Source organism: Nomascus leucogenys, chromosome 10, assembly GCF_006542625.1.
Source record: "Nomascus leucogenys isolate Asia chromosome 10, Asia_NLE_v1, whole genome shotgun sequence".
Lineage (NCBI taxonomy): Eukaryota > Metazoa > Chordata > Mammalia > Primates > Hylobatidae > Nomascus > Nomascus leucogenys.
Window position 1 is genome coordinate 24,186,106 of NC_044390.1, and position 25,204 is coordinate 24,211,309.

General features: G+C 34.4%; 2 protein-coding genes across 24 annotated transcripts in view; one reads left to right on the forward strand and one right to left on the reverse strand.

Annotated features, from left to right (window-relative positions):
- PPFIA2 (PTPRF interacting protein alpha 2) overlaps positions 1–8,114 on the forward strand; it is a 510,037-nt gene extending 501,923 nt beyond the window's left edge. For 20 of the 23 annotated variants that reach the window (XM_030819900.1, XM_003259605.3, XM_030819901.1 and 17 more), the window contains 3 exons: positions 2,983–3,142; positions 4,335–4,426; positions 6,724–8,114. In XM_030819900.1, coding sequence (XP_030675760.1) covers positions 2,983–3,142; positions 4,335–4,393 — 219 coding nt within the window. In that variant the 3' untranslated portion in view covers positions 4,394–4,426; positions 6,724–8,114. The remainder of the gene's footprint in view (positions 1–2,982; positions 3,143–4,334; positions 4,427–6,723) is intronic. The other 3 variants (XM_030819905.1, XM_030819913.1, XM_012500234.2) reach the window with 1 other exon arrangement.
- A 1,493-nt stretch (positions 8,115–9,607) lies between these two features.
- Positions 9,608–25,204, reverse strand: part of ACSS3 (acyl-CoA synthetase short chain family member 3) — a 165,512-nt gene continuing 149,915 nt past the window's right edge. Inside the window, exons 14-16 of the mRNA XM_003259596.4 lie at positions 12,966–13,065; positions 12,701–12,876; positions 9,608–11,513 (exon numbers count right to left, since the gene is read on the reverse strand). Of these exons, the coding sequence (XP_003259644.1) occupies positions 11,448–11,513; positions 12,701–12,876; positions 12,966–13,065 (342 nt within the window). The 3' untranslated portion in view covers positions 9,608–11,447. The remainder of the gene's footprint in view (positions 11,514–12,700; positions 12,877–12,965; positions 13,066–25,204) is intronic.

Consider the following 25,204-nt stretch of genomic DNA (forward strand, 5'->3'; position numbering starts at 1 on the left):
ATTGAGTTATTTGGAAAATAATAAACATGTAAGTAGCCTCCCGAGATGAATTAATACAAGGGATATCAGCAAATGCTGTAGACTGTAGACATTTTAATAGTCTTTCTGAGTTTTTCTACAGGGTCTTTGTGGAAGAAGTGGGAAGGAAACCTGAGCATGAAATAGGAAATAAAGAGATGCATAATTCTGTGTTGCAAAGTACAGGTGTTCCTTGCTACAAAGACAAGCTGATTAAAATTATTTTGTGACGAACTCAGCAAATTCAAATATGGACCAATCATTCTATATTCAAATAGGCAGGACAGATAATCTTGGTATTATAAAATCCACTCTGTCCTTTATGGTGGGGAGTATAGAGAGATAAGTTTTACAGTCTTGAACTCAGCTAACTTCTGATAAATTCACGCTCTTATTCAATCAGCATAATGATTAATATTTTTAAAAGCCTAGTCTTATAAGTTGCATGACAGTCTTTTAAATCCTTACTAGAAATTATTGATTCAAAAAGGTAGTCTTATAAACTCATACATCTTAAAATACAATTATTTTTACTTAAAAGTTGCAAAAAATTCTAATAAAAAATTATTGAAGAGTTGTCATATTGCTACATTCTCTTAGGAGCTGTCCAGGTGTGGGGTAGCTTCTTAATAGTAATGAACTAGAAGAAAACTCTATTGAGCCAATTAAATGAGATGCGACTCTTTGTCTTTAAACTATGCTGCTGCTTTTTCTTATTTTTAAAAGCACAAAATATAATTTTGTCATTTAAACCCTCTAGTCTCTTTTGTTCAATTGTATTTTTTTAGTGTGAGCAAAAATAGCCGACTTACTTAGAACAGTAGTGGACTTGTTTCTGAGGTGTTGCTCATCACATTCAGATTCCACTGAAATAATCTGAGAGGTGTCAACAAGCTTATACAGACTTTGACCCCAATTAAAAGAATTAACCCTATGTCACAAAAGCTTTTCCCCACGATGTTGTTGTTTATAGTTCTGTTAACTTTCTGCAGTAACAATATGTTGAAAGAACAGAACTCAAGAATCATAATACAAACGCTCAACTCTAAAAACTGGCGCTTTTTTTTTTTTTGAGAGAGAGTTTTGCTCTTGTTGCCCAGGCTGGAGTGCAATGGTGTGATCTCGGCTCACTGCAACCTCCGTCTCCTGGGTTCCAGCGATTCTCCCACCTGAGCCTCCCAAGTAGTTGGGATTACAGGCATGCGCCACCACACCCATCTAATTTTGTATTTTTAGTAGAGACAGGGTTTCTCCATGTTGGTCAGGCTAGTCTTGAACTCCTGACCTCAGGTGATCCGCCCACCTCAGCCTCCCAAAATGCTGGGATTACAGGCATCAGCCACCATGCCTGGCCAAAACTGGCTTATTTTTAAGCCCCTAGCTACGACACTGTAAGGAGTTGTGTAGCTCTACAGTGTAACATAGTGTTTTATAAAACTGAAGACTATTTATGCTTAATGCAAAAACTTCTCCAAGCATCAAGAAGTCGTAGAGGCTGCAACTGTGAAATTCTGTTTCTTTTCTACATTTACACACATTTGGAGATCTGGGGCAACGAAAAACACAGCAGTTGAGAAGAGTAGCAGACATCTATTAATGTGCAAAATGGCTACCACACTGAAACAAAATGTAGATTTTAATGATAAGGATTGAAACAGTGGATATATGTTATTATACAAAAATGATTTTATTTTTCCCTATTGACTTTAAATGTCCCTTAACTAATATAGCAGTCTACAAAGACTACCTTATAGAATTATTCACTATAACATAGCACAAATTACTATGTTGAGTGAATGTAGACTTATTATTCCAAATGCCAGAATGAAATCAAATGAGATATTAAGATACACAACATATACTTGGCTATAACTTCATGGCATAGATAGTCCTTCCCTAGGTAAGAAACAGTGAGATGAGAAGACAAGACCTATGTGGAATGATTCATATTTTCCTTAGAATTACACACAGAATATTCATTAACTGCTGAATTATATATTGCTACTTGCCAATTTGGAGGAAAATAATTGTGTCTGTAAAAGTACTTTGTGTATACAAAAAGAAGGAAGAGATTATTTCATTAAGGCATAAGAAAATTAGCAACCAGAATTAAAATGTAATCGCTATGCTACATTCTAAAATGTGGATTCACCCTAGGATCTGTCCAAGTAGAGACACTAGCCTATGTGGGGTATGATGTTGCTTCCTGATGGTAATGAACTAGAGAAAAAGTCTACTGGGCCAATTAAATGGGATGTGACTCTCTGCCTCTGTGTATATTAAAATACACATTATTAAAATGTAACCAGGGTAACATTATGCTTTCAGTGGTACCCAAAGACCACATGTACTTATTGAAAGGATGCTGTCCAGGCTACACAGATTTTTCACCAAATTGCAAGTTAATTCTGTGTCTCCTAAAACTTCACAAATCACATATTTAGAGTTTCCTGTACAGATATTATAATAGGCTACAGTATCTCATATTAGCTATGCCATCTTAAATATAGATTTCCCCAAAATGAATACCTACATTGTTTTTGTGTACATAGAAGTAATTTCATTCAAGTGTCTGAGTTAAATGTAGTCTACTCAACAACTGATTAAATTAAGTATATCATCTCATTCCATAAAACCAGTAGGCATAAAGTGGAACAATGTATATCCAATATTTATTTTGGAAAACATTGGTGACTTACTTTAAGCTATCAAGGATATTTACTGTATAGATGTCAGACTTTAAATTTGAAATTGTATGAAAAGTTTTATTTAAAAATTTATATATCAAATCTCCTATAGTCTTGTTTTGGAATCATAGAACTATCTCGATAAAGCATGATTCCATATGTATACCTGACAGACTAAATGTAAATAATCTATGTTACATGTTTCTAAGCACACAGCTTTAAGCACACAGACTAGTTTACTTGTGTTCTTAACATCACATTATAACTGTACTGGCAGAGTGATGACAAGAACTTCAGACGTGGATCAACCTGGAGAAGGCAGTTTCCTCCTCGTGAAGTACATGGAATCAGCATGATGCCTGGGTCCTCAGAAACATTACCAGCTGGATTTAGGTTAACCACAACCTCTGGGCAGTCAAGAAAAATGACAACAGATGGTACAGTAGTTTTGCATTGCTACTTATAAAGCAAAAGGCTTGTTTAGCCAAAGCTAGTATAATTCTCTGACCTTGCTTTCTGGAATTATTTTCTTGACTTGGTTTGCTCTGCTTGAAATTTACTTTGCTCTCATCACAAACCAGACTCCTTTTTACACTGCTATTGCATGAACTCATGGCACTTTATTCACATTTTCAAAATAATTTATAACATCCTGAAAAGAACAATTTGGCTAATGTCCACCTCTAGGAGGAACAATAAACTTGTGCAGGATTTGTGTTTCTTTAGTCTTCTATTCCCAAAATTAACAATTTGTTTAAGTTAGAGGTTGGACTTAGACTAAAGATCCATAGTAAATGGAAAGTAACCCCACTATCTCCCTACATGTTTAAATACTGCGAGTTCTGTATGTCATCTTAGAAATTCACTCATCAGATATTTTTCCGTCTAACCAAAGCAGAAGCCCTTAAATAAACAAGCCATGAACATGAGAAGAGAATTAAAGAAACACAAAACACAGTAATTTCCCAATTACTATTTCCTTCTGTGGACATTAGACTTAAGCTATCTAATTTACAAAAGAAAAGTCATTCCAGAGGAGTGACAACTTTGAAATAGTAGTCACAAAATTATTTCTGTTTGGGAGGCATTAAAGAAAAATAGTCCCACGCTATTTGTTAAGATAATCACCTAGCATCATTATTTCTTTTCAAGGTCATAGTTATTATAACTCAAATTTAGTTCCAGCATAAACTGTGATCTTGATCTACATTTCTTACAACTTGTTAATACGGTGGAACATGTCAGCGAAATTCGTGAGGAATTTAACATCATTACAATTAGTGTAGAAGTTCTTCAATACTTGGAGAGGAAAAAAAAATCCACTATAATGAGTTCTCTAAGATCAATCTCCGTATCAAAATCAGAAGCACCCTGGGGAGCTGCTCTTGTTACAGATTTCATCTAAGGAGGGAATACATAACAACTCAAAAGCTCAGGTCAATTACATTGGGATGAATTTTCATTAGGAACTTGATCTAGAGAAGAGGAATGTGAGTGGCTTATATCTGAGAGAAAGAAGGTCTACTAATATGTTCAGAATCCCTGTATGCAGGGAAAATAAATCTTTCTCATCTGAAATCTTGTACTCAATCATCCAAGTCCCTCTAAAGCCCTTTTCTCCATTTGCAGTTGCTTCATCAAGACTGCAGAGGTTAGACAACTCCACTGTTCGCACATACTCATGTTGACAAGCCACTCAAAGGAGGCAGCACTGACCTGCTGTGAGTAGTTTCCCTTTGGCTGACAAAAAAAAAAAAGACAAAAAAATGGAACCTACATAGATTAATAAATATACACTATACTCTTTGGTATGCCCTAGCAGTACAGAAGTGAGATAACCCTTTTGAATTGCTTCAGGGGAAAAAGATATCTTTGTATTGTAACACTTAGTCTAGCATTTCCTGTCTCCATCTGTCTCCTATGGTTTAAGGTCTGCCTGTTGGAGGCCTATCACTGTATTATTACACATCATGGGTTGCCACTACACTGTTTTCTACTTTTTAATACCATTTCCTATTGAGTAACTTAGCATTTTATTGATAATAATTCAGCACTTTAAAAAATCCTATCTTTTTAAGTGTATATTTTATATAAGGAAGCCAAGGTAACGGATGGGGATTTAAGCAAGTTCAGAGAGTCAAATAGCAACAGACAGGAAAATGATTTAGAGATGGTTTCATATGAAAAAGTAGAAACTTGCCGAGGCAGGTGGATCACTTCAGGTCAGGAGTTAGAGACCAGCCTGGCCAACATGGTGAAACCTCGTCTCTACTAAAAATACAAAAACTAGTCAGGCGTGGTGTTGCGCTCCCATAATCCCAGCTACTTGGGAGGCTGAGGCAAGAGAGTCACTTGAACCTGGGAGGCAGAAGTTGCAGTGAGCGGAGATTGTGCCACTGCACTCAAGCTTGGGTGACAGAGCGTGGCTCCGTCTTAAAATAAATCAATAAATAAATAGTAGAAACTGTGAAAAATTCAAACCTTTATTACATTGTTTCTTATCAATCTGATTTACACTTGCTAAAAACAAATATAAATTTTAAGTATTTAAGACTTATAGGAACAAAATAAAATTACTTTATAAGAATGGAGGATAGGACCAGCACAAAACCTTCCTATGTAACCATAAATACCAAGCATTTGATTTTAAGGAAATACCAATTAATGAAAGCTACTTTAAAATCCATATAAAAATGAGGTTTTATTGAAAAACAGTCTTAATAGTAAAATTGTGGTTTCCTAGATTTACAAATGTCAAATGTTCATAATTTTTTTCAACCTAAAACTATGCTTTACCAAAATATTTAACCACTTTCGATGAATCAATATTTTGGAAAAATACTTTTTAAGAGCGATATTTAGAACAAAATGTGTGCACAGGGATAACAGAAACCAGTTATAGACAGAGGAACAGCTCGCCTTGTGCTGTTTTTCATTGCCTTGAACTAAAAGCTCCACAGAATTTATTGTTGGTCTTTTGGGCTTAAGATGGGAGCAGATATGCTGCCTTATTTGGATCACTATTTGAAGCTGATAAAATAAAAAGCATCCCGATAAGAGATTTAATTTCATAATGTACAACCCTTACATTAAAATTTTAATTATGGTATATAATTTGGCATCTAATTAGACATGATTTAAAGTGTATAATAATTTGGCTAAATAAGAGGTCTCCCAAAATACTGTTTATAATAGATTCTACACATAGCATTATAATTTCTTCAGGAAATGAACACTTCACTAATTTACAAATGACTATTTAATCTGTTCAATAGTGCTTGCTTCTTAGCTCTTAAGTGATGGGTAGAGTTACTCTATTTGCAATCTGTTTTTTGTGCGTGACATTCTAGTTCATATTTCCTAGTTTTTACCATTAATTGGGATAACAGTATTCATTTACAATAATTCAATCTAGGACAACCATTTTTTGTTTTGGTGAAACAATAACACTTTTGTTTGTTATTAAAATAATCCAGAGCATACTACTTGCTGTTTCTTTTGTGTCAGTAATAGCAATTGTGAGCTTTTTCTAAGTACATTATGGCTGAAAAGAATCAGCAAAGCCATACTACTGACACAAACGTTTAAAATAGGTGACTTATTATCATTATGTTTTTGTAACAAATAAAGGCATTTTTAAGAACTCTAAAATATATGAACTAGAATATAAATCTACATTATGAAATAGGTCAATTCAACCCAATTTATTAATTAGCAAGTTGTAAATTTTTCAGAAGGCATGCTAACATTTTGCATAACTACCTTTGTTTACATTACTGCCATGTTTTCCACAAAGTTGAGCAAATTCTATTTGTTAAGCTCCCCTGCACCAAATTGGAGAAAAGCAAATGTTAATTACATACAGCTGTTGGCTACATCCTAGCTGATTTCCTTCTCGTGATATTTTAGGACAGGAGTAAGCAGGCTGCATGGCGGTACACCACAGAGGAGTAGAATGAGATTTCCCAGTCTGGGACTTTTCAGTGAACTAATGCTATCCATTGTATATTTATTTTAGACGGCGTCTTTTCAGTCTACTCTACCTAAAGTGCACTACCATCTAAGAAGACGAGCAGTGAAAACCTTTGTGAAAACTGAATTCTAAGGAAATAATGATGTCATGACTTATTAAAAGCTGAAAAATGTGATTTTTGGGGGGAGTCAGACATTACATTTGATTAGTTTACTACAATTGTAATAAAATGCTTAAGTCATTTGAATAATAAACATCATCTACATCATAAACTCTGTACAACAGATGCTTTTATGAAATGAAGCCAGTTGTTTTTCATGTTTTATTGTAATATACTAGGCATTTATGTATTACTGTGCATTTCTTTTTAAATGTGTAAGTCTTATGTAAATGGATATAAATATGATTTTTTAAAAAATAAAATATATGGTTCACGGAGTCTCGAGTGCAAACATTTGACAATTCCAAGTACTGTTTGTATTTTACCATTCCACCATTTTTACAGTTTTTGAATTGTTAATAGTCAAATCAATACGTTTCCTTGAAGCATGTCTCATGCTTCAACGTGTTTCTCCTTCAAGTCAAGTCTGTCAATACTTAAAGCTGAACAACCTGCCTCTGATCATGTAAAAAAGAATGATTTAACCTGGAACCGGAGCCAAAAATAGAGCTTTAAAGGCAATCAGGGATGTCCTATATCTTTAGAAATAGCACTGTGATGGCTCGATCTCCTTTTCAATACAAAACAAAGCCAAGCTGTTTACAAGGGTCAAAAGCAATTATTTAAAAATTTATATTAAAAAAACATAATCTTCTCTTGTTACCTGTGGACCAAGAAAAAAAAAACAAACTTCTTTACTAAGAACCACATGTTCATTCAATTATCTTGAACTGCCAGCCAGTACTGGACAGTGAATGTCAACCACCGCAGAGCCTGAGGCTCATTTCCACTAGAGAAAACAAAACCCAAGATACCTTTCCCTTTTGTCAATGTAACAGGGCATTAGCCAGACTCACGTCCAATGTTATAAGCTTTTAGCCGAGATGGCCTTGTTGCGACTTCCCTGAAGTCAGTTTTATCAGAGGAAATAAATGAAAGACAGAATGATTAACATATATAGTGTATAAAAGTATAGAAGAGTAATCTCTTCCCTGTGGCTTTATTTGGTGGTGTTACTGTTGTTTATTCTTTGTTTATATGGGAGATTCAAAGTAAAGCCTATTTAATAATACCATTTATCTAACTGCTGATTTTCTGCTGCTTGATCTTATTAAGCGCAAGACCTGTCATTAGTAATTTCTTTTCTGTATTTTAATTTGCTATGTTTGCACGTACATTACATTTGTTTTGATGTCTATTTTTATTTAACAGATTCAGTCAAAAGGTAATGATAACAGAAACCCTTTCCATTGTCAATAAAAAAAAAATAATTCCAGTTCTCTGTTTAAGCTTTGTTTTCTAGTCACATAAGGCTCGACAATTTACTATCAGGAAATGTGTTCTTTGGGTGACCCAAATATTTAGCTTCAAAATTGAGTCTGCCACAAGAGGGAGATCTAAACTTGCTTATGGGAGTGATCTTAAATTTTTCTAAAAATGTGGCCTGAGTATGAACAATGAGTAGGAGCTTTCTAAGCTCATCTAAACACGGGCATCTTGATTCATAGAAATGAAATAGAATATAGGAACTACGACATTATAATGCCATAACTAGATTTGTATCTACTATTATATACCACTCAATCACTAAAATCAATTTCTTTCTTTTAAAGATCAAGTTAGAAAGATTAATCATCTATAACAGACACTAACATATAGTGATGCAAAAGATCCAGCTATTTCCCTCAAAAAAGCATAAAATATGTTTTAATTTATAAGATAACTTCTACTAGATTCTAAAATCCATTTAATGGATTAAGCTCAGAATCTCAACACGTTACCTTTTCATCATCAACATTATAAATTTTCACATTTTTAATGTTCAGAACCTTTCAAATACAATTTTATATAAACAAAACTGGTTTTTAAATGTAGGATAGGTCTCATTTAAATATGTTTAATGTATTTTCACAAGCAAAGTAATTCAATGAATTGGAAAATACTATAACTTCTGAAAGCACTTTATATTTTCATTTTCCAATAACTTACAGTAAGAAATCCTATGAAAATACCAAACGAAGACCTCACAGAATTTATTCTAGCAAGTTTAAGTATGCCTGCATTTTTTAGTAATATTATATTGTTGTTTTTAAAGATACATTTAATTCAGAATATTTAAAGTACTATCTAGCAAAAGTGATTTATGGTTAGTAGTAAAATAGAATAACTTTTTTCTCCAAAATTTTAAGCAGTCTGATGATTCAAGTGTATCTTTCTTGCCCTATTTTTTCATCACATAAAAGTAACAACATTCTTTGATGTTGCAATTCCCCAGTGAGACACAGGATATAGCCACTTCCCCAGACTCAAGCACTGTTTTCCATTCCCATCCAATTGGAAAATAACCCAAGTCTGCTTGCTGAGATGTCGCTTCAGATTTGATTACCAGAAAAAATGTGCAAGAGGACCAAAGATGCAACCTTTACCTAATTCTTGGAACTGCCTGAGTTTAAACCTTGCAAATGAACAATGAAACACATTCAGGTAAATAATTTGCCATTTCAAATTAACTGACTCTTATTTGAAAAAAAATAAGGAAACAGATTCAACTCCTAAGACATTAAAATGAGTATTAATGAAGACCACAGTTGTGACAATGGATAAAATGTACCAATGAAAGAGGCAATTCAATGATTCCCAACAGCTTCAAATTAGAGAGTGTCTATGTAGCTGGTTTAATTCAGTCTACTAACATAATTAAAAGGAAAAAGTAGATGAATATATTTTTCCAGGTGTAACAATCAAGAAGGAAATTTAAGTAAATAGGAATTTACTTTGAGAAGCTATTTATTTTGCAGCCTTCAGTCCAAAATAAGTCAACATTTTCAGAATTTTTTATATAAGTCGTAGGTCATTTTTATAACAATAAACCTTCTTCTATCATCTATTTATCTCTCACATACATTTCATGTATTCTGAGTATTATGTTACAACAATCTGCTCTTGATAGTAATGTTCCTGATAGATTAAAAGATTGAGAAATACTTGAAGAACGATCAAAGATACAATGAGCATGGTATACTTTTGGGTTAAAATGTATTCTTTGATAACTGATGTCATATAGATCCCTAAGTAAATCAAATATTTAATTTCCTACATCTGTCTACCTTAGTTAACTGGTCCATTCCTATAAGCTTAACCAAAAACTCACTTTACAATTATTTAAAAAAAAAAATTTAAGAGATTGTTAGAAGTTAAATGGAAAGATACTTTTGGGCATTACAATATTTTTAATGAGTTATTATTTTAAAATTAGAGATTTCACATAAAAATCAGGATTCTTTTTTTTTCTCTTTAAAAAAACAGAGGCTCTTGCAACAGGAGACCTACCTCCTTTTTGGGCCATATTCTGCTGGGTCCGCTGCTCCTTGAGGTGTAGCAGGTGATCTGCAGTCTTCACCATTTTCTACTGTCCTTTGTCCCTCAAACGTAGTGGCTTAAGTTCACTTCAAAATCACCTAGACATTACACTACCTGCCTGGAAACCTTCTTGTCTCTAACCTAATGTAAAAACCTTGATGTTTCTTTCTTAAGAGTTTTCCTTGCCACTCTACGCCATTCGTACATCGATTCCTTGTTTCCATAGGAATCTGGAATCATTTGGATATACGTAGTCAACTAAGAACCTGAGACATGAAGAGGGGCTCCCAGGAGCCCTCATCTCAGGATTGGACTAAATGATCTCTTTGTTCTCTGCCAGGCATGTGGTTTTTTTGTTGTTTTTGTTGTTTTGAGATGGAGTCTTACTCTGTCACCCAGGCTGGAGTACAGTGGAGGAACTTGGCTCACTGCAATCTCCGCCTCTTGTATTCAAGTGATTCTCCTTGCCTCAGCCTCTCGCCACCACGCCTGGCTTATTTTTGTATTTTCAGTAGCTACAGGGTTTCACCATGTTGGCCAGGCTGGTCTCGAACTGCTGACCTCAAGTGATCCGCCTGCCTCAGCCTCCCAAAGTGCTGGGATCACATGCTGAACCAGGTCAGACATGTGGTTTTCCTTGCCTGAGTGAGAAAAGACCTGAAGGTATAGCTATAACCCCGGTGTTCTGCTTTCCCTCAGAAAATGTATAGAAAACCCCTCCTAGCTAGATAATAATTTCATCTGTCTAGATGATTACCTAAACTTCCCATTTCATCTATTTTATTTAAAACAATGTGAGCATCTAAAGAATACTAGAAAATATCTAAAATTTCTACAAGAAAAATTTTAATTATTTTCTGACTTCAAGTTTTAGATTTTGCAGCAGAACTACAGATTCTTGGTTTCAGGAAGTGGCTCTATATTAGTGTTGCTTTCAATTAAAAGTGTTCCACTTGGGAGGTACAATTTTAAAAATAATATACTAGATACGTTTTTCCTAAAGCAGTAGATGACATTTAATAAGCCATGTTATAGATAACTAATAACAATGCTAACAGGGTCAAATTAAACAAAAGGCACAGGTCTTTCACGTTTTCATTAGATTTGTTTAGGCCAAGTTTTACAATTCACATTTCAGTTTGCAAGTAATTTCTACTGAAATATTTATTTCTGAGAAACAACTCAAATAATTTAATTTCAATTAAGAAATTAACTCAAATCAACTCAAAATAGGAATAAGACAAACCCATTATGCTTGCTTCAGCATTTCTTCTACGTGGCCAAAAATGCTGGGGTCTTCAATTGTAGAAGTTATCTGGAAAAAAAAATAGGGTCAGGTGAATACTCTTCCTTGAATTTCTTCTACTCTTTCTATAATTAATTATATGCAATGCTGTTTTCCCCATTGTCTTGTAATATTCATATGGAAAGTTTAAAAATAGGGAACTTTGAACCTAATATATAAATACTCATCTGTAGCTTTCCAGAGTAAAAAAATAAACAGTTCAGTTAGCAAAACTATTGGACCTAGATGGTATTTTCTCTAGAGTTGGAGTTCCTCTTAAGAGTTTTCTATATATTTCTATAGAAAGAATGTTTCTTTTTGGTCATTTGTTCACATAACTACTCCTTACTGTTGCATTGCCTTTTATTATCTTAATGATAAAAATAGGTATATCTTTGCACACATAATGTACACACAAATTAAAAGAAAACATATGATTGAATCAGCCTAAGATTTCCTAAAATAATTACAAAATTAGCATTTATCAGTTAGAGCATTTTAAATACCTACTGCCGCCAGCCTCAATTATTTTGCTTTCTCATTCACTAATTGCCATTAATTACTATAATAAGGAAAATGTACCTTTTAATTCAATAGGATTAAGTTTCCACAAATTTGTTTGAATTTAACTGATAATTACTAAGAGAAAAAATATTTTAGCATGCAGCAGTGGCTCAGGCCTGTAATCCCAGCACTTTGGGAGGTTGAGGCAATCAAATCACTTGAGCCCAGGAATTCAAGACCACCCTGGGCAACATAGTGAGAACACTACCTCTATAAATACAAAAGAAAAAAATTAGCCAGGCACAGTTGCATGCACCTGTAGTCCCAACTACTCATGAGGCTGATGTGAGAGGATCTCTTTAGATCAGAACTTTGAGGCCGTAGTGAGCTATGATTGTGCCACTGCACTACAGCCTGGGTAATAAAGCAAGACTCTATCTCTAAATAAAAATAAATAAATAAAAATATTTTCACACATTGGTTCTTATCATCAAAGCATATATTCTTAACTAATCTGAGTTTCTTTCCAAAACCTTCATTCCTACAGAAGGAATGGCTATATAATCTCTCCCTTAACATTAAAAAATAGTACTATTATGTGTTTTCTAGGGATGCAATTCATATTTGAGAACCATTGTTAAGAGCTTTGCTGATGCCAAATAAATGAAGAAAAATATCTTAGAACCCAGGATTAAATATCTTTGATAATTTACCTTGTATGGCTTGCCATTGACAATGGCAGATAAAGCTGATCGGGGGATCTTGCCAGATCTGGTTTTGGGTAGCTGTTTGACAAACACTGCATTTCGAAAAGCGGCCACAGGGCCAATGTTCTGTCTAACGTGTTTCACAATTTCTTCCAAAACTTGCTCCTCTGTTGCATTTATATCTAGAGAGAAAGTTCAGATGGTAAGCACTGAATTAACCTTACTTAATTATTCAGGTCCCAAGCAATCAGGGAGAACAAAGATCTCTCACCTTTTCTCAATACACAGAGTGCTAAGGGGACATGACCTTTTAAGGGATCTTCCTTGCCAACAACAGCACAGTCTGCCACGGTACCATGGGAAAGGATTGACTGTAATAAGGAAAGGCATTCATTTAGAATATACATATTTACCATATATGTACATTCAACACATAGATACAGATATGGATATACAAACACATATAATTTCAGTTGGGGAAAAAAGTGCATGTAAGACAAGCCAAAAATCCATTGCTGCCTATTGAAAATTCATAAGTAATTTACATCATTACTACTGAAGTGAATGCTTAGAATCCCCATGGTAGTCACTAAAGGTTGACTGTAATTAAGACAAATTGCTCAGCTAAGCCGGAAAGTAAGGAAATGGTTTCTTTGTCTCAGTTGTTTATTAATGAAGTCAGAGAAAATGTGTAGTCGATACCATATGTAAACAAACCTCTGCAAACAGGCAGCCTCATGGCGATTTGGTCTTAATGCTGGCTGCCATAGGCATACCTTCCAGAGGAATCCAAGGCTGCCCTATGGCTAAATAATAACTTTATTTCTGAGTCTGTTAGTGAACAATGAAATTCTTTTAGTGGCCACCCATCCAGAGATGATTTTCCAGGACTTGCAAGAGGCTGGATATGGAGAGAGGCCCTGACATCAGATAATCCCCACTGCTGAGGAACTATATTCATATTGCTCGCTTCAAGTTCACAAAGCTGGTATCTATCTGAAATCAAACAAACCCATAGAGTTGAGTAATCACATGAAATACAGATGCTTAGGGTTAAAAAAAATATATATATATATATATATATATATACGTATATATATATATATATACGTATATATACGTATATATATATATGGTGACGGGACTTTTAAAAATGCATATTCCAAATGTTCTTTTCTGAAAGATTAATAGTTATTTTGGTGACCCCAATAATCATTATTTCAGTGACTCTCTAGCTCTAATAGCTAGAGAAAACAGTGAGCAAACTTTTAACCAACAGCACATCTGGCAGTCCTTGTTCTTTCTTCTATTCATTCATTCAATGAATATTTGCTAAATGACTCCTGTGTTGCAACCATTCACGGGGCTCAGGGGTGATCAAAAATAGCGTATTGCTTCAAGATGCTTTCAGTCTAGTAGTGGAGACAGATATTAATAAATAATTATGAATATCTATTCTAAATGTCTAAATACAAAAGTGATAAGGGCTCTGGGGAATTTTTTTTATATGAAAGATACAGCAAAAGCAACCAATTTTGCAGAAAGATATGGGCCTCAAAAACTTTTTCTTTAGGAAATAACAATGAGTAGATCTGAAGGATGAGTAGGTATTTATTAGGCAAGGAGAAGGGGATGGGGCAAAAACCCTGGGGACGGACTTCATAGGTACCATCCATACCTCAAAGAGACCAGTGTGGCTGGAAAGCAGAGAACAAAAAGAGTGAGAATGGAAGAGATGGAGCTACAGAGGTGGAGAGGTATTGTGCTAGGAACTTCCAACTCATTTTAGCATTCCTGGGAAGGTGATAAATCATTTTCAGTAGTTGAGAAGGAGATGCAAGATCAGAGTAGATTTAATATTGGGGTTTTATGTTTGTTTGTATGTTTATTTGTTTGAGACAAGATTTCACTCTGTCACCCAGGCTGGAGTGCGCTGGCATGTTCATAGATCACTGCAGCCTCAACCTTCCAGGCTCAGGTGATCCTCCAACCTCAGCCTCCTGTGTAGATGGTTCTACAGGTGCACACCACCATGGCTGGATAATTTTTTGTATTTTTTGTTTGTTTGTTTTTGTAGAGATGGGGTTTTACCACGTTCCCTAGGCTGGTCTCAAACTCCCAGGCTCAAGCAATCTACCTGCTTCAGCCTCCCAAAGTGCTTGGATTACAGGCATAAGCCACCACACCCAGCTATGTTTATTTTTTTAAGTAGTTTTAGATTCATAGCAATATCAACTAAGAAAGTAGGATTCTCATATACATCTTACCACTACATACACACAGCCTCCCCCATTATCAAAAGTTTGTACCAGAGCGATACAATTGTTGCAACTGATGAACCAAAATTGGCATACCATTATCATCCTAGTTCATAGTTTACATTACTACATTATGGTCTACTCTTGTACATGCCTGAGTTTCGTCAAATGTATAAGACAGGTATCCACCATCATAGTATCACGCAGAATAGTTTTACTGACCTAAATACTCCCTGTGCTCTGCTCATTCATCCTTTCCCTTTCCCCTAACCCTTGGCAACCACTGATCTTTATATTGTCTTCAAGTCCTTTTCCAGAATGTCATAATTGGAATCACTCAGTATGTAGCCTTTTCAGATTAGCTTCTTTCACTTCAGAGTGGATTCTGAAAAGCACAGACTTATTTTAGTTTCATCGTGGAAAATAAATAAAGAATTGTTGAGAGTGGGTGACACAGCTTATATAGGAAAACCAGCTGAAAGGATACTACAGTAGGCTAAGGTCATGATAGTAAGAATAAAAAGATGTGGTGAGATCAGAGAGACAACTTTTACTGCCAGATATATGTTTTAGTACTTACTGTAGTCAGTCATTAGTCATGAAAAATAATACTTTGCTGTACCAGATAGGATATAGACTTGGAAAGTTAGATGCTATGAATTCTGACTTGGTATTCCCTTAATGAGTAAAGAACATCTCTTTTTCCTGGCTAACCAGAGTTGTAATCCTCAAAAATTATTAGTGTTTATTGGTGCCATGACTCTCTGTACCTGAGTTCCTAAAATGCCAAGGTATCTGTTCAAATCACTGTTAAAAAATAAATCACCCACATATTTTGTCACCTAACCAATATGACTAGAGTTTTAATTAAGTTTAATGTCAAAACATCTAGTTTGCCACTCTTTCACTTTGTTATTTGAAATTTTACTAAGTTTTTGTCCTTTTAGAAGTGGATGGAAAAATGTTGATTGTTTTTCTATAAAAGCGAGGAGTATTTTAAAATCGGAAGAAATACACAACAACATTTCCTATAGTATAATATTAGAGTTTCCCATTTTTGCCTACTGCAGATAAATTCTTAAAAATTGTGAGAAGCAAAATCATTTTCAAGAATTATGTGTCATATCTAAGTGACATCAAATATTATTCATCTATCAGTTTTTAAAATGTCATAAAGGAAGGGTGGTAGCTTTTTATGTTGGCCCCACAAATAATATTTGCATGCCAAGTGATGATTTCAACAACCGAATCATTAAAAGGGAAAGCGTTGAAATATGTCTTGGCAACATTCAAGGGACAGAAGCCAACCAAATGTCCTACGGGGGAAAAAATATCAAAAACCATATTAATGCATTCCCTCCAAATAACATATATGAAGCATCTGTGATTAACTGGCATTTAAGTACCTAAAATAGTGACGGAACTTAAAAGGCAATTGTCTCACCACAAGTGAGTATATAAATGTTATGGGATTAGGACTAGTAAATTCCTGTCATCTGTTGTTTCTTAGGTATTGCCAATTTTGCATAGATTTTAATGAATTTAAAATATTTTAAGGCTTCACTGAGCTGACCTACACAGGTTTTTCAATTACATTTTTAAGAATCTTAATTTAAAAAATTAGTTCAAATCAAACACCATCATAAGACGGGAGGAGCCAGTTTGCAGTGCGATATTGTCTATGCAATGGTTCGAAGAAGACGAATTTTTAAAAATTTCCTCTGACATTGGAGTAATCTAGGAAACTTGTCAGAGAGATTCCAGATACTCATCAATATTCATGTGAATACTCAGGAAATATTCAGCAATGTTGCAACTACTTAAATCCAATAGTCATTTAATGCTTGGTAGAATTGAAATGGCAAGGCATCTTAGTTGGATACACAGTCACTTTATGGAAATATATTCAATGTTGAAGAATCATTCCTAAAATAGCAAACAAAATAGCTAACTTGGAAAACAAACAGTGACATTTTGGTTAGAACAACTTTCCAAAAGGCAAAAGGCATGTGAACAGTGTCCTAAGTAGGCTTTAAAGGCAGTATGTTAACACCAGATTTCCAAGTTCCCACAAATATTAGTGGGATTATTTAACAAACCTACACTTAAGCTACAAGTCAAAGAGTGAAATTAGAGAGCCCAATTGGTTTCCTGTACATATCTTTGTATGAAAAGGCCTGAAGATTTCTTCACATGAAAAGCCACAGCAGTCAAAGTGAACTGAGCAAGAACAATCACATTAGCTTCTGCAAATTTTAGCTTATAAGTGCAGAACTAGCAGATTTTAGACACAATTTTTCTATGAACTCCTTAACCTTCACCATAGTTTCCTAAATGTCTAGCTCGATGCTGGGCTTTCAAAAACTAATCAACACTTAAACTAGACTTGATTATTACTTAATAGTTAAAGAAGGCCCTCATTTTTCTTGGATCTGCAAGGATACTATCCTCTTAAATTGATAAAAAGCTATTCTAGAGCTCCGTTTTCTTATGATGAGAGCAGAAAAGAACATAGAGTTTCCTGAAATATTTTTGATGTAATAATTTTAATAGAATATCTGCTTGATTTAGGTAATATAAATTTTATGGTTTTGTTGTACTTGAAATTATTTTTCTAAAAAAATTTATTGATACAAATATTTGTACATATTTATAGGGTACATGTGATATTTTGTTACATGCATAGAGTGTGTAATGATCAATTCAGGGTACTTCAGGTATCCATCACTTCGAGTATTTATCATTTCTATGTGTTGAAAACGTTTCAAGTCCTAATTTCTAGCTATTTTGAACTATACATTGTTCTTAACTATAGACACTCTACTTTGCTACTGAATATTAGAACTTATTCCTTCTATCTAACCGTATATTTGTACCCATTAACCGATCTCTTTTCATGTCCTTTCACTACTTGACACACACATACCCTTCTCAGCCTCTGGTATCATTCTACTCTCTGTTTCTGTAAGATAAACTATTCCAGATCCCATATATGAATGAGGATAGATATTGTCTTTCTGTGCCTGGCTCCTTTCACTTAACATGATGAAATCCAGTTCCATCCAAATAGCTGCAAATGGCAGGATTTTGTTATTTCTTTATGGCCACGTATTATTCTATTGTGCATATTTACCATATTTTCTTTCTTCATCATCTGTTGATGATCGCTTAGGGTGATTCTATATCTTTGCTACTTGAGCAGTGCTGCAACAAACATGGGGGTAAATGTAGCCTTTTGACATACTAATTTATCTTCCTTTGGATAAAAACCCAGTAGTGGGATTGCAAGACCTTATGGTAGTTCTACTTTTAGTTTTTCGAAAAATCTCCATACTATTTTCCATAACGGCTGTACTAATTTACATTCCTACTAACCATGTATGAGTTCCCTTTTCTCTACATCCTTGCAAGCATGAATGACTTTCTAACAATAACTTATACACTTTTTTGTCTTTCTAATAATTACTCATAAAATGTTTACTTAGGGAAACTGGAAGAGTGTAGATATTTTCACTGTACATAAAAACAATATTCAGTCTATTTTTTCTACAAATAAAACTTTCATTGGATTAAGACCCTCAATTCCTATTCCAAAATGTTAAAATGGAATATGTTATTCACCACTGGGAACCCTTGTCAAGTAGTGAAATAGTAAGGTTTGGGCACTTTAATAAGAGCTGGATATATCATCAAACATTTCAGAAGGAAATAATCAATTTGCCAAGCAATTTTGCTAGGAGCTAGTAAAAAGTCAGTATAAAGTATCAGTTCATAATTCTCTAAGAGATTTCAAAGACAGAGAAGACAAATCTGATTTAAACTGAGATAGAATTTTCTTCATAAATACAAATACTTAATAAAAACTTAGTCATTTAATTCATATATGTAGAGAAGTTAACTTAAAGATTTAAGGTCTGAATGGTTTCCTGTTATGCACCCTAAATACTCCAAGACCCAGTGACAAAGTTTCTGTTAGATGCCAATAATTCTAGCATGTTTTTCTCTTTTTCCATTTTAACTGCCTGTTTTCTGCCTATCTCATTCTGCTGTTACATACAGTGAGAAGGATTTCAGTAGAAGCATTAAAGCACAATATATCTTTGAATAGGTTGACACTCTTGTTTTCCTTTTAAAAATAAAAAAAGACTAGAGTTTTTGACTAATAATAATAACTATGCGTACATAATTTTCATATTTTGATTGACTGAGTCTGCCAGAAATGAGGTGAATATTGGAAGTAATCTCTTAGAAGTAAGAAATTAAAAGTTCATGCAACCAGAACCATCTTTTGCCAACACACCAAAAGACATGAAGCAAAAATTTCAATTTCAGGTTATCACAAAATTCAGAGTTGTTTAAAAACAAGATAACATTATAATAGCACACAAAGGTCAAATGTTCTAAAATATTTTATAAAGTTCCTTCCTTTTACTCAAAAAAATTCACATTTAAGAAACACATGGCAACATGACAAGAAGTATTAAGCTGTTAAGTTTGAACTGAAGATAGGTACAAACTTTTTTAATTTTTAATTTTTTTAACTTTTTTTTTAGATTCGGGGGTACATAAGCAGGTTTGCTATAGAAATAAACTCATGTCACAGGGGTCTGTTGTACAGATTATTTCATCACCCAGGTACTAAGCCTAGTACCCAATAGCTATTTTTTCTGATCCTCTTTTAATTAGAGAAAGAGGAAATAAACCTTTGACTCTGCATACTCTGATCACAGTGAATTGTTAATCATGTTACTTTAAACATTTTCTTTCATTCAAATTGTAGTTTGTTTGCTCCATTCAGTTTAAAAACAATTCTGGGATTTGCTTCTAGAAAAAAATGAAGTAACTTATATCTTCCACAATAACAATGAAAAACTCTGGGCTAAAATATATATTAGAACACTCAGTCAGAACATCAGAAGTTGAAATACAACTTGGTGATAAGTTCGCTGTCATTTGGGAGTTCGGGGATTTTGTTGATTTTGTTTGTTTGCTTTACTTTCTGTAAAATCTGGCCCGAGGGCTAAAGCAGCTCAGCATGTGTAACTGACAATGAGTACAGACAGAAAAAGCCCTAAGAGCCTGCTGTGTCTGGTCAGAGGCCCAGGAAAATAAGTAGGGGAGTCATAAAACAGGTTTTGTCCTCCCTGCTTCAGATGAGTGACAACAAAGAAGCAGGGCCCACCCCTGTCTCTACAGAGCTGTAGCAAATTTGTTACCTCTCCACACCTTACACCTTACACCAAGTAAATGTCAGCAGTTAAGGTGTGCCCCTTCCCTTCTCCACACTAGCTGTACGACAGATCCTGCAGGAGGGAGCCCTGGGTCCTCTCCTACCCTAAACCAAGAGAGCCCAGAAAGGATCAGTGCCACTTGCTCTCTGCAGCAGCCCCCATGCTGCTCCTGAGAGTGGCTCGCTATTGACTTACCCTGGCATGTGTTAGGCAACTGCCAGCAGAGAGACAAAACCCCTTTCTCTCCCCAGAGACACTGTTCCTATAGACATTGCAGGAATAATCCTGGTAACTGTGGGGAGACAAAGCCCTGACTCACCACCCATAGAAACAGCAAAGGAGAGTTTTGTGAACCAGAGAGGGAAAAGGGACCTCTGGTTTGGGTACTACAAGTAAGAAGCTTAGAATTCACCACTCCATTCTAACAAGTAGAAAGTTAAAAAAAAAAATGAAAAAAATAAAAAAATAAAATAAAAATAAAACAATTCTTCTTAGATTTGTCAGAGAGGAAGTTCACAGAGAAAACCACTGTCCCCAAAACTGTAGAGACAGACAAGTAAATAGAGAAAAACACAATTTATTGGAGCAGAAACCTCTACAGGAACAAGTGCCAAGGTTGGAAAACCTGAGCTGTATGACAAAACACCATGTTCCTCTTTCCAGGGCCTACCCTTAAGAGAAACTATTCCGTAACACAACCTAACTGCTGGAGTTTTCTCAGAGCCTAACTGACATAGGAGAAAGGAAATATCCAATTCCAGCCCCCTTTATTCATCATATTTTTGTTTTTTTGAGACGGAGTCTCGCTCTGTCACCCAGGCTGCAGTGCAGTGGCGTGATCTCAGCTCACTGCAAGCTCCGCCTCCCGGGTTCACGCCATTCTCCTGCCTCAGCCTCCCGAGTAGCTGGGACTACAGGCACCCGCCACCACACCTGGCAAATTTTTTGTATTTTTAGTAGAGACGGGGTTTCACTGTGTTAGCCAGGATAGTCTTGATCTCCTGACCTTGTGATCCACCCATCTCGGCCTCCCATAGTGCTGGGATTACAGGCGTGAGCCACCAGGCCTCATCCTATTTTAAGAGGGGAAAAATCTACAAAGAACTGATGAAGTTCACAGTCCAAGGATACATGTTCATGAAACAACTAAGATTTAATCATAAGACTACAGAATACTTCTCCTCCCCCTGCATCTTACCAATACACCAGCAAAGCCCTACTTACTGAAGTTCTTTTTATACAGTACATCATGTCAGTATTTCAACAAGCTATTACAAGGCCTACTAAAAGGTAAAATAAATAAATAACAACAAAAAACCACACAAATACACACACACACACACACACACACAGTTTGAATAGACTGAAGCAGCATTAGAAACAGAGTTTCATATGACAGGAATATTGGAATTATCTGAACATGATATTTTTTAAAACTACAATTAATATGTTAAGGGCATTACTGGAAAAAGTAGACAACTTGCAATAATAGATGATTAATGTAAGCAGAGAGATTGAAATTCTAAGAAAGAATTTTTAAAATGCTACAAAGCAATATTACTGTATCAAAAATAAAGAATGTCTTTGATGGGCTTATTCGTAAACTAGACATGGGTGAAAGAAGAATCTTGGTGCTTGACGATGTATCAATAGAAACCTCCAAAACCAAAAATCAAAGAGAAAAAAGACGGAAAAGAAATCCCCAAACAGAACAAAATATCCAAGAAATTCAGAGCAAATACAAAAGCTGTAACAAACACATAATAGCGGTAATGGGAGGAGAAGAAAGAAATAGAAGCAATATATGAAGAAATAATGACTGAGAATTTCCCCCAAATTAACGCTGACACAAAATCATAGATCCAGGAATCGCAGAAAACATCAAGCAAGATAAATGTAAAAAAAAATCCTACATGTAGGCATATCATATTCAAATTTCAAACAATCTGAGATAAAGAAAAAAATTCTAGAGAAAGCCAGAGTGGAGGGAGAAACAACTTACCTATAGAGAAGCAAAGACAAGAATCACGTGTGACTTCTCCTTAGGAACCATGTAAACAAGAAGAGAGTGGAGCAAAATATTTAAAGTGTCAAGAGGGAAAAAAGCACCATTAATTCTAGAATTACAGAATTCCAGGTTGCTGTATTGCGGAAAATTATCCTTCAAAAATTAAGGAGAAATAAATACTTTTTAGACAAAAGAAAAAAATTGAGGTAATGTGTTGCCAGTAGACCTGCTTTGCAAGAAATGTTATTTGGCGACAAGGAAAATAATGTAAGTCAGAAGCTTGTATGAATAAAAATAAAGGAAGAGCATCAGAAATGAATTAAAAAAAAGTAAAATAAAAAAATTATTTTTCTTGTTCTCAATTTACCTCACAGAGAAGTTTGTTCAAAATAATAATAGCAACAATGTGTGTATATGTGCATGTATATATGCTTATGTATAAGCAAGTGAATGACAGCAGTGATACAAGAGCTACAAGGGAGGAATTAGAAATATTTTGCTATTATAAGGTATTCGCTCTGCCTATGAAGTAATATGTATCATCTGAGTCCGGAGTTGGTTAGTTGTAAACATATATTGCAAACATTAGGGCAACCACTAAAACAAGTTAAAAGAAGTATATTTAATATGTTAAGAAAGGAGAGCAAAATGAAATAACATAAAATGTTCAATTATAACCACAAAATGCAGAAAAAGAAAGACAGAAATAGAAATAAAGAGTAAAGGCAACAAAGAGAAAACTAACAAATATGGTAAATGTTAATTCAGTTATTTTAATGATCACAATATCGATGATCTAAATATACCAATTAAAAGGCAGAATGTGAGAGAGTAGATCAAAAACAAGCCTCAATTATATGTTTTCTGAAAGAAACCCATTTTAAATATAATGATACATATAGATTAAAAGTAAAGGGATGGAGAAAGTTATACCATGATAATTTTTATAAGTAGGAGTAGTTATGTTAATTTCAAGCACAGAAGACTTCGGAGCAAGAAAATGTATCAAGAATAAAGAGGAGCATTACATAATGATAAAGAGGTCAATAACCCATGAAGGCATGATGATCCTTAGGGCATCAAAGTATGTCAGGCAAAACTGATAGAATTGGGAGGAGAAACAGATGAATCAACTATTATAGTTCAAGACTTTAACACTCCTGTGTTGGAAATTTACAGATCCACTGGGCATACAATCAGTAAGGACATAGCTCAGTCCAACAGTACCATCAATCAACTGAATAAAATTGACATCAATAGGCCACTTCATTCAACAACTAATAATTAAGAATAAGAAAAAAAAAAGTCCACACTCAAATAACACTTCATAGACAGAGCAAGTACCTTATAATAACAAAAATTCCTAATTCCTCCCTTCTAGCCCTTGTATCACTGCTGTCATTTATTTTGCTTACACATAAGCATATATATGTATGTGCATATATGCACACATATTATTGCTGTTATTGGTATGAACAAACTGTTATTTGTGAGATAAATTGAGAACAAGAAAATTAAAATGTTTTATTTTACTTTCTGATATGGTTTGGCTGTGTACCCATCCAAATCTCATCTTGAATTTTGGCTTCCATAATTTCCACGTGTCATGGGAGGGACCCGGTGGGAGGTAACCGAATCATGGCGGTGAATCTTTTCTGTGTTGTACTCATGATAGCGAATAAGTCTTACAAGATCTGATGGTTTTATAAAGAGAGTTCCCCTGCACACTCCCTCTTGCCTGCCACCATATAAGACATGACTTGGCTCCTCATTCTCCTTCTGCCATGATTGTGAGGCCTCCCCAGCCATATGGAATTATGAGTCAATTAAACCTCTTTCCTTTATAAATTACCCAGTCTCACGTATGTCTTTACTAGCAGTGTGAGAACAGACTAATACACCTTCATTTATTCATTTCTGATGCTCTTCCTTTATTTTTGTTGATCTAAATATCTGATTTATATTTTTTCCTTGTCTCTGAATGAAGTTGTTGAATGAAGATTACACATTTTTTTTCAAACTTAAATGGAACATTCATCAAGACAGACTACATTTTGGGCCATAAAACACACCTTAAAAATTTAAAAAGAATATAAATCATACAACATCTGTTCTGAGGTAATAATGGAATTAAACTAGCAATCAATAACAGAAAGATAGGTGTAAAAATCACAAATTATTGGAGATTAAACAACACATTTCTAAATAACACATGAGTCAAAGAAGATATTTCAAGAGAAATTTAAACATATTTTAACTAAATGAAAATTATAATATAACATCAATATTTATGGGATGCAGCAACAGCATGCTCACAGGAAAATTTATAGCACCGAATTCACATATTAGAAAAGAAGAGAAATCTAAAATCAATTATGTAAACTTTCACCTTGGGAAACTAGAAAATGGAAGACCAAATTAAATTCAAAGTAAACAGAAGAAAAGAAATTATAAAAATTAGAGGAGAAATAAATTAAATTGAAAATAAGAAATCAATATAAAATACCACAAAACCAAAATCTATTCCTTTAAAATATCAATAAAATCAATAAACCTTTAGCCAGGCTAAGGAAATAAAAAGGAAGAGACAAATTACTAAAACCAGAAATGAAAGAGGACATATTACTGTAGATCATGGACATTAAAAAGATAATAAGGAATATTATGAACAAGTCTATGCCCACAAATTTGATTACCTAGATGAAATAAACTAATTTCTTGAAAGACACAATCTGACAAAAGTCACACAGGAAGAAATTGACAATCTGAATAGGCCTATATTTATTAAAAATTAGATCAACAATTAATAACCTTCCAAAACTGAAAATACCAGGCGAAGATAGGTTCGTTGGTGAATTCTACCAATTCATCAGTTAATTCTACCATTTAAGGAATAAATTAGACCGATTATCTACAATCTGCCTTTCCAATGACAGAAGTCATGGGAATATTTTCTAACTCAATCTATGGAACTGGAGCAATGCTGGCCCCATAGAATAAGTTAGAAAATATT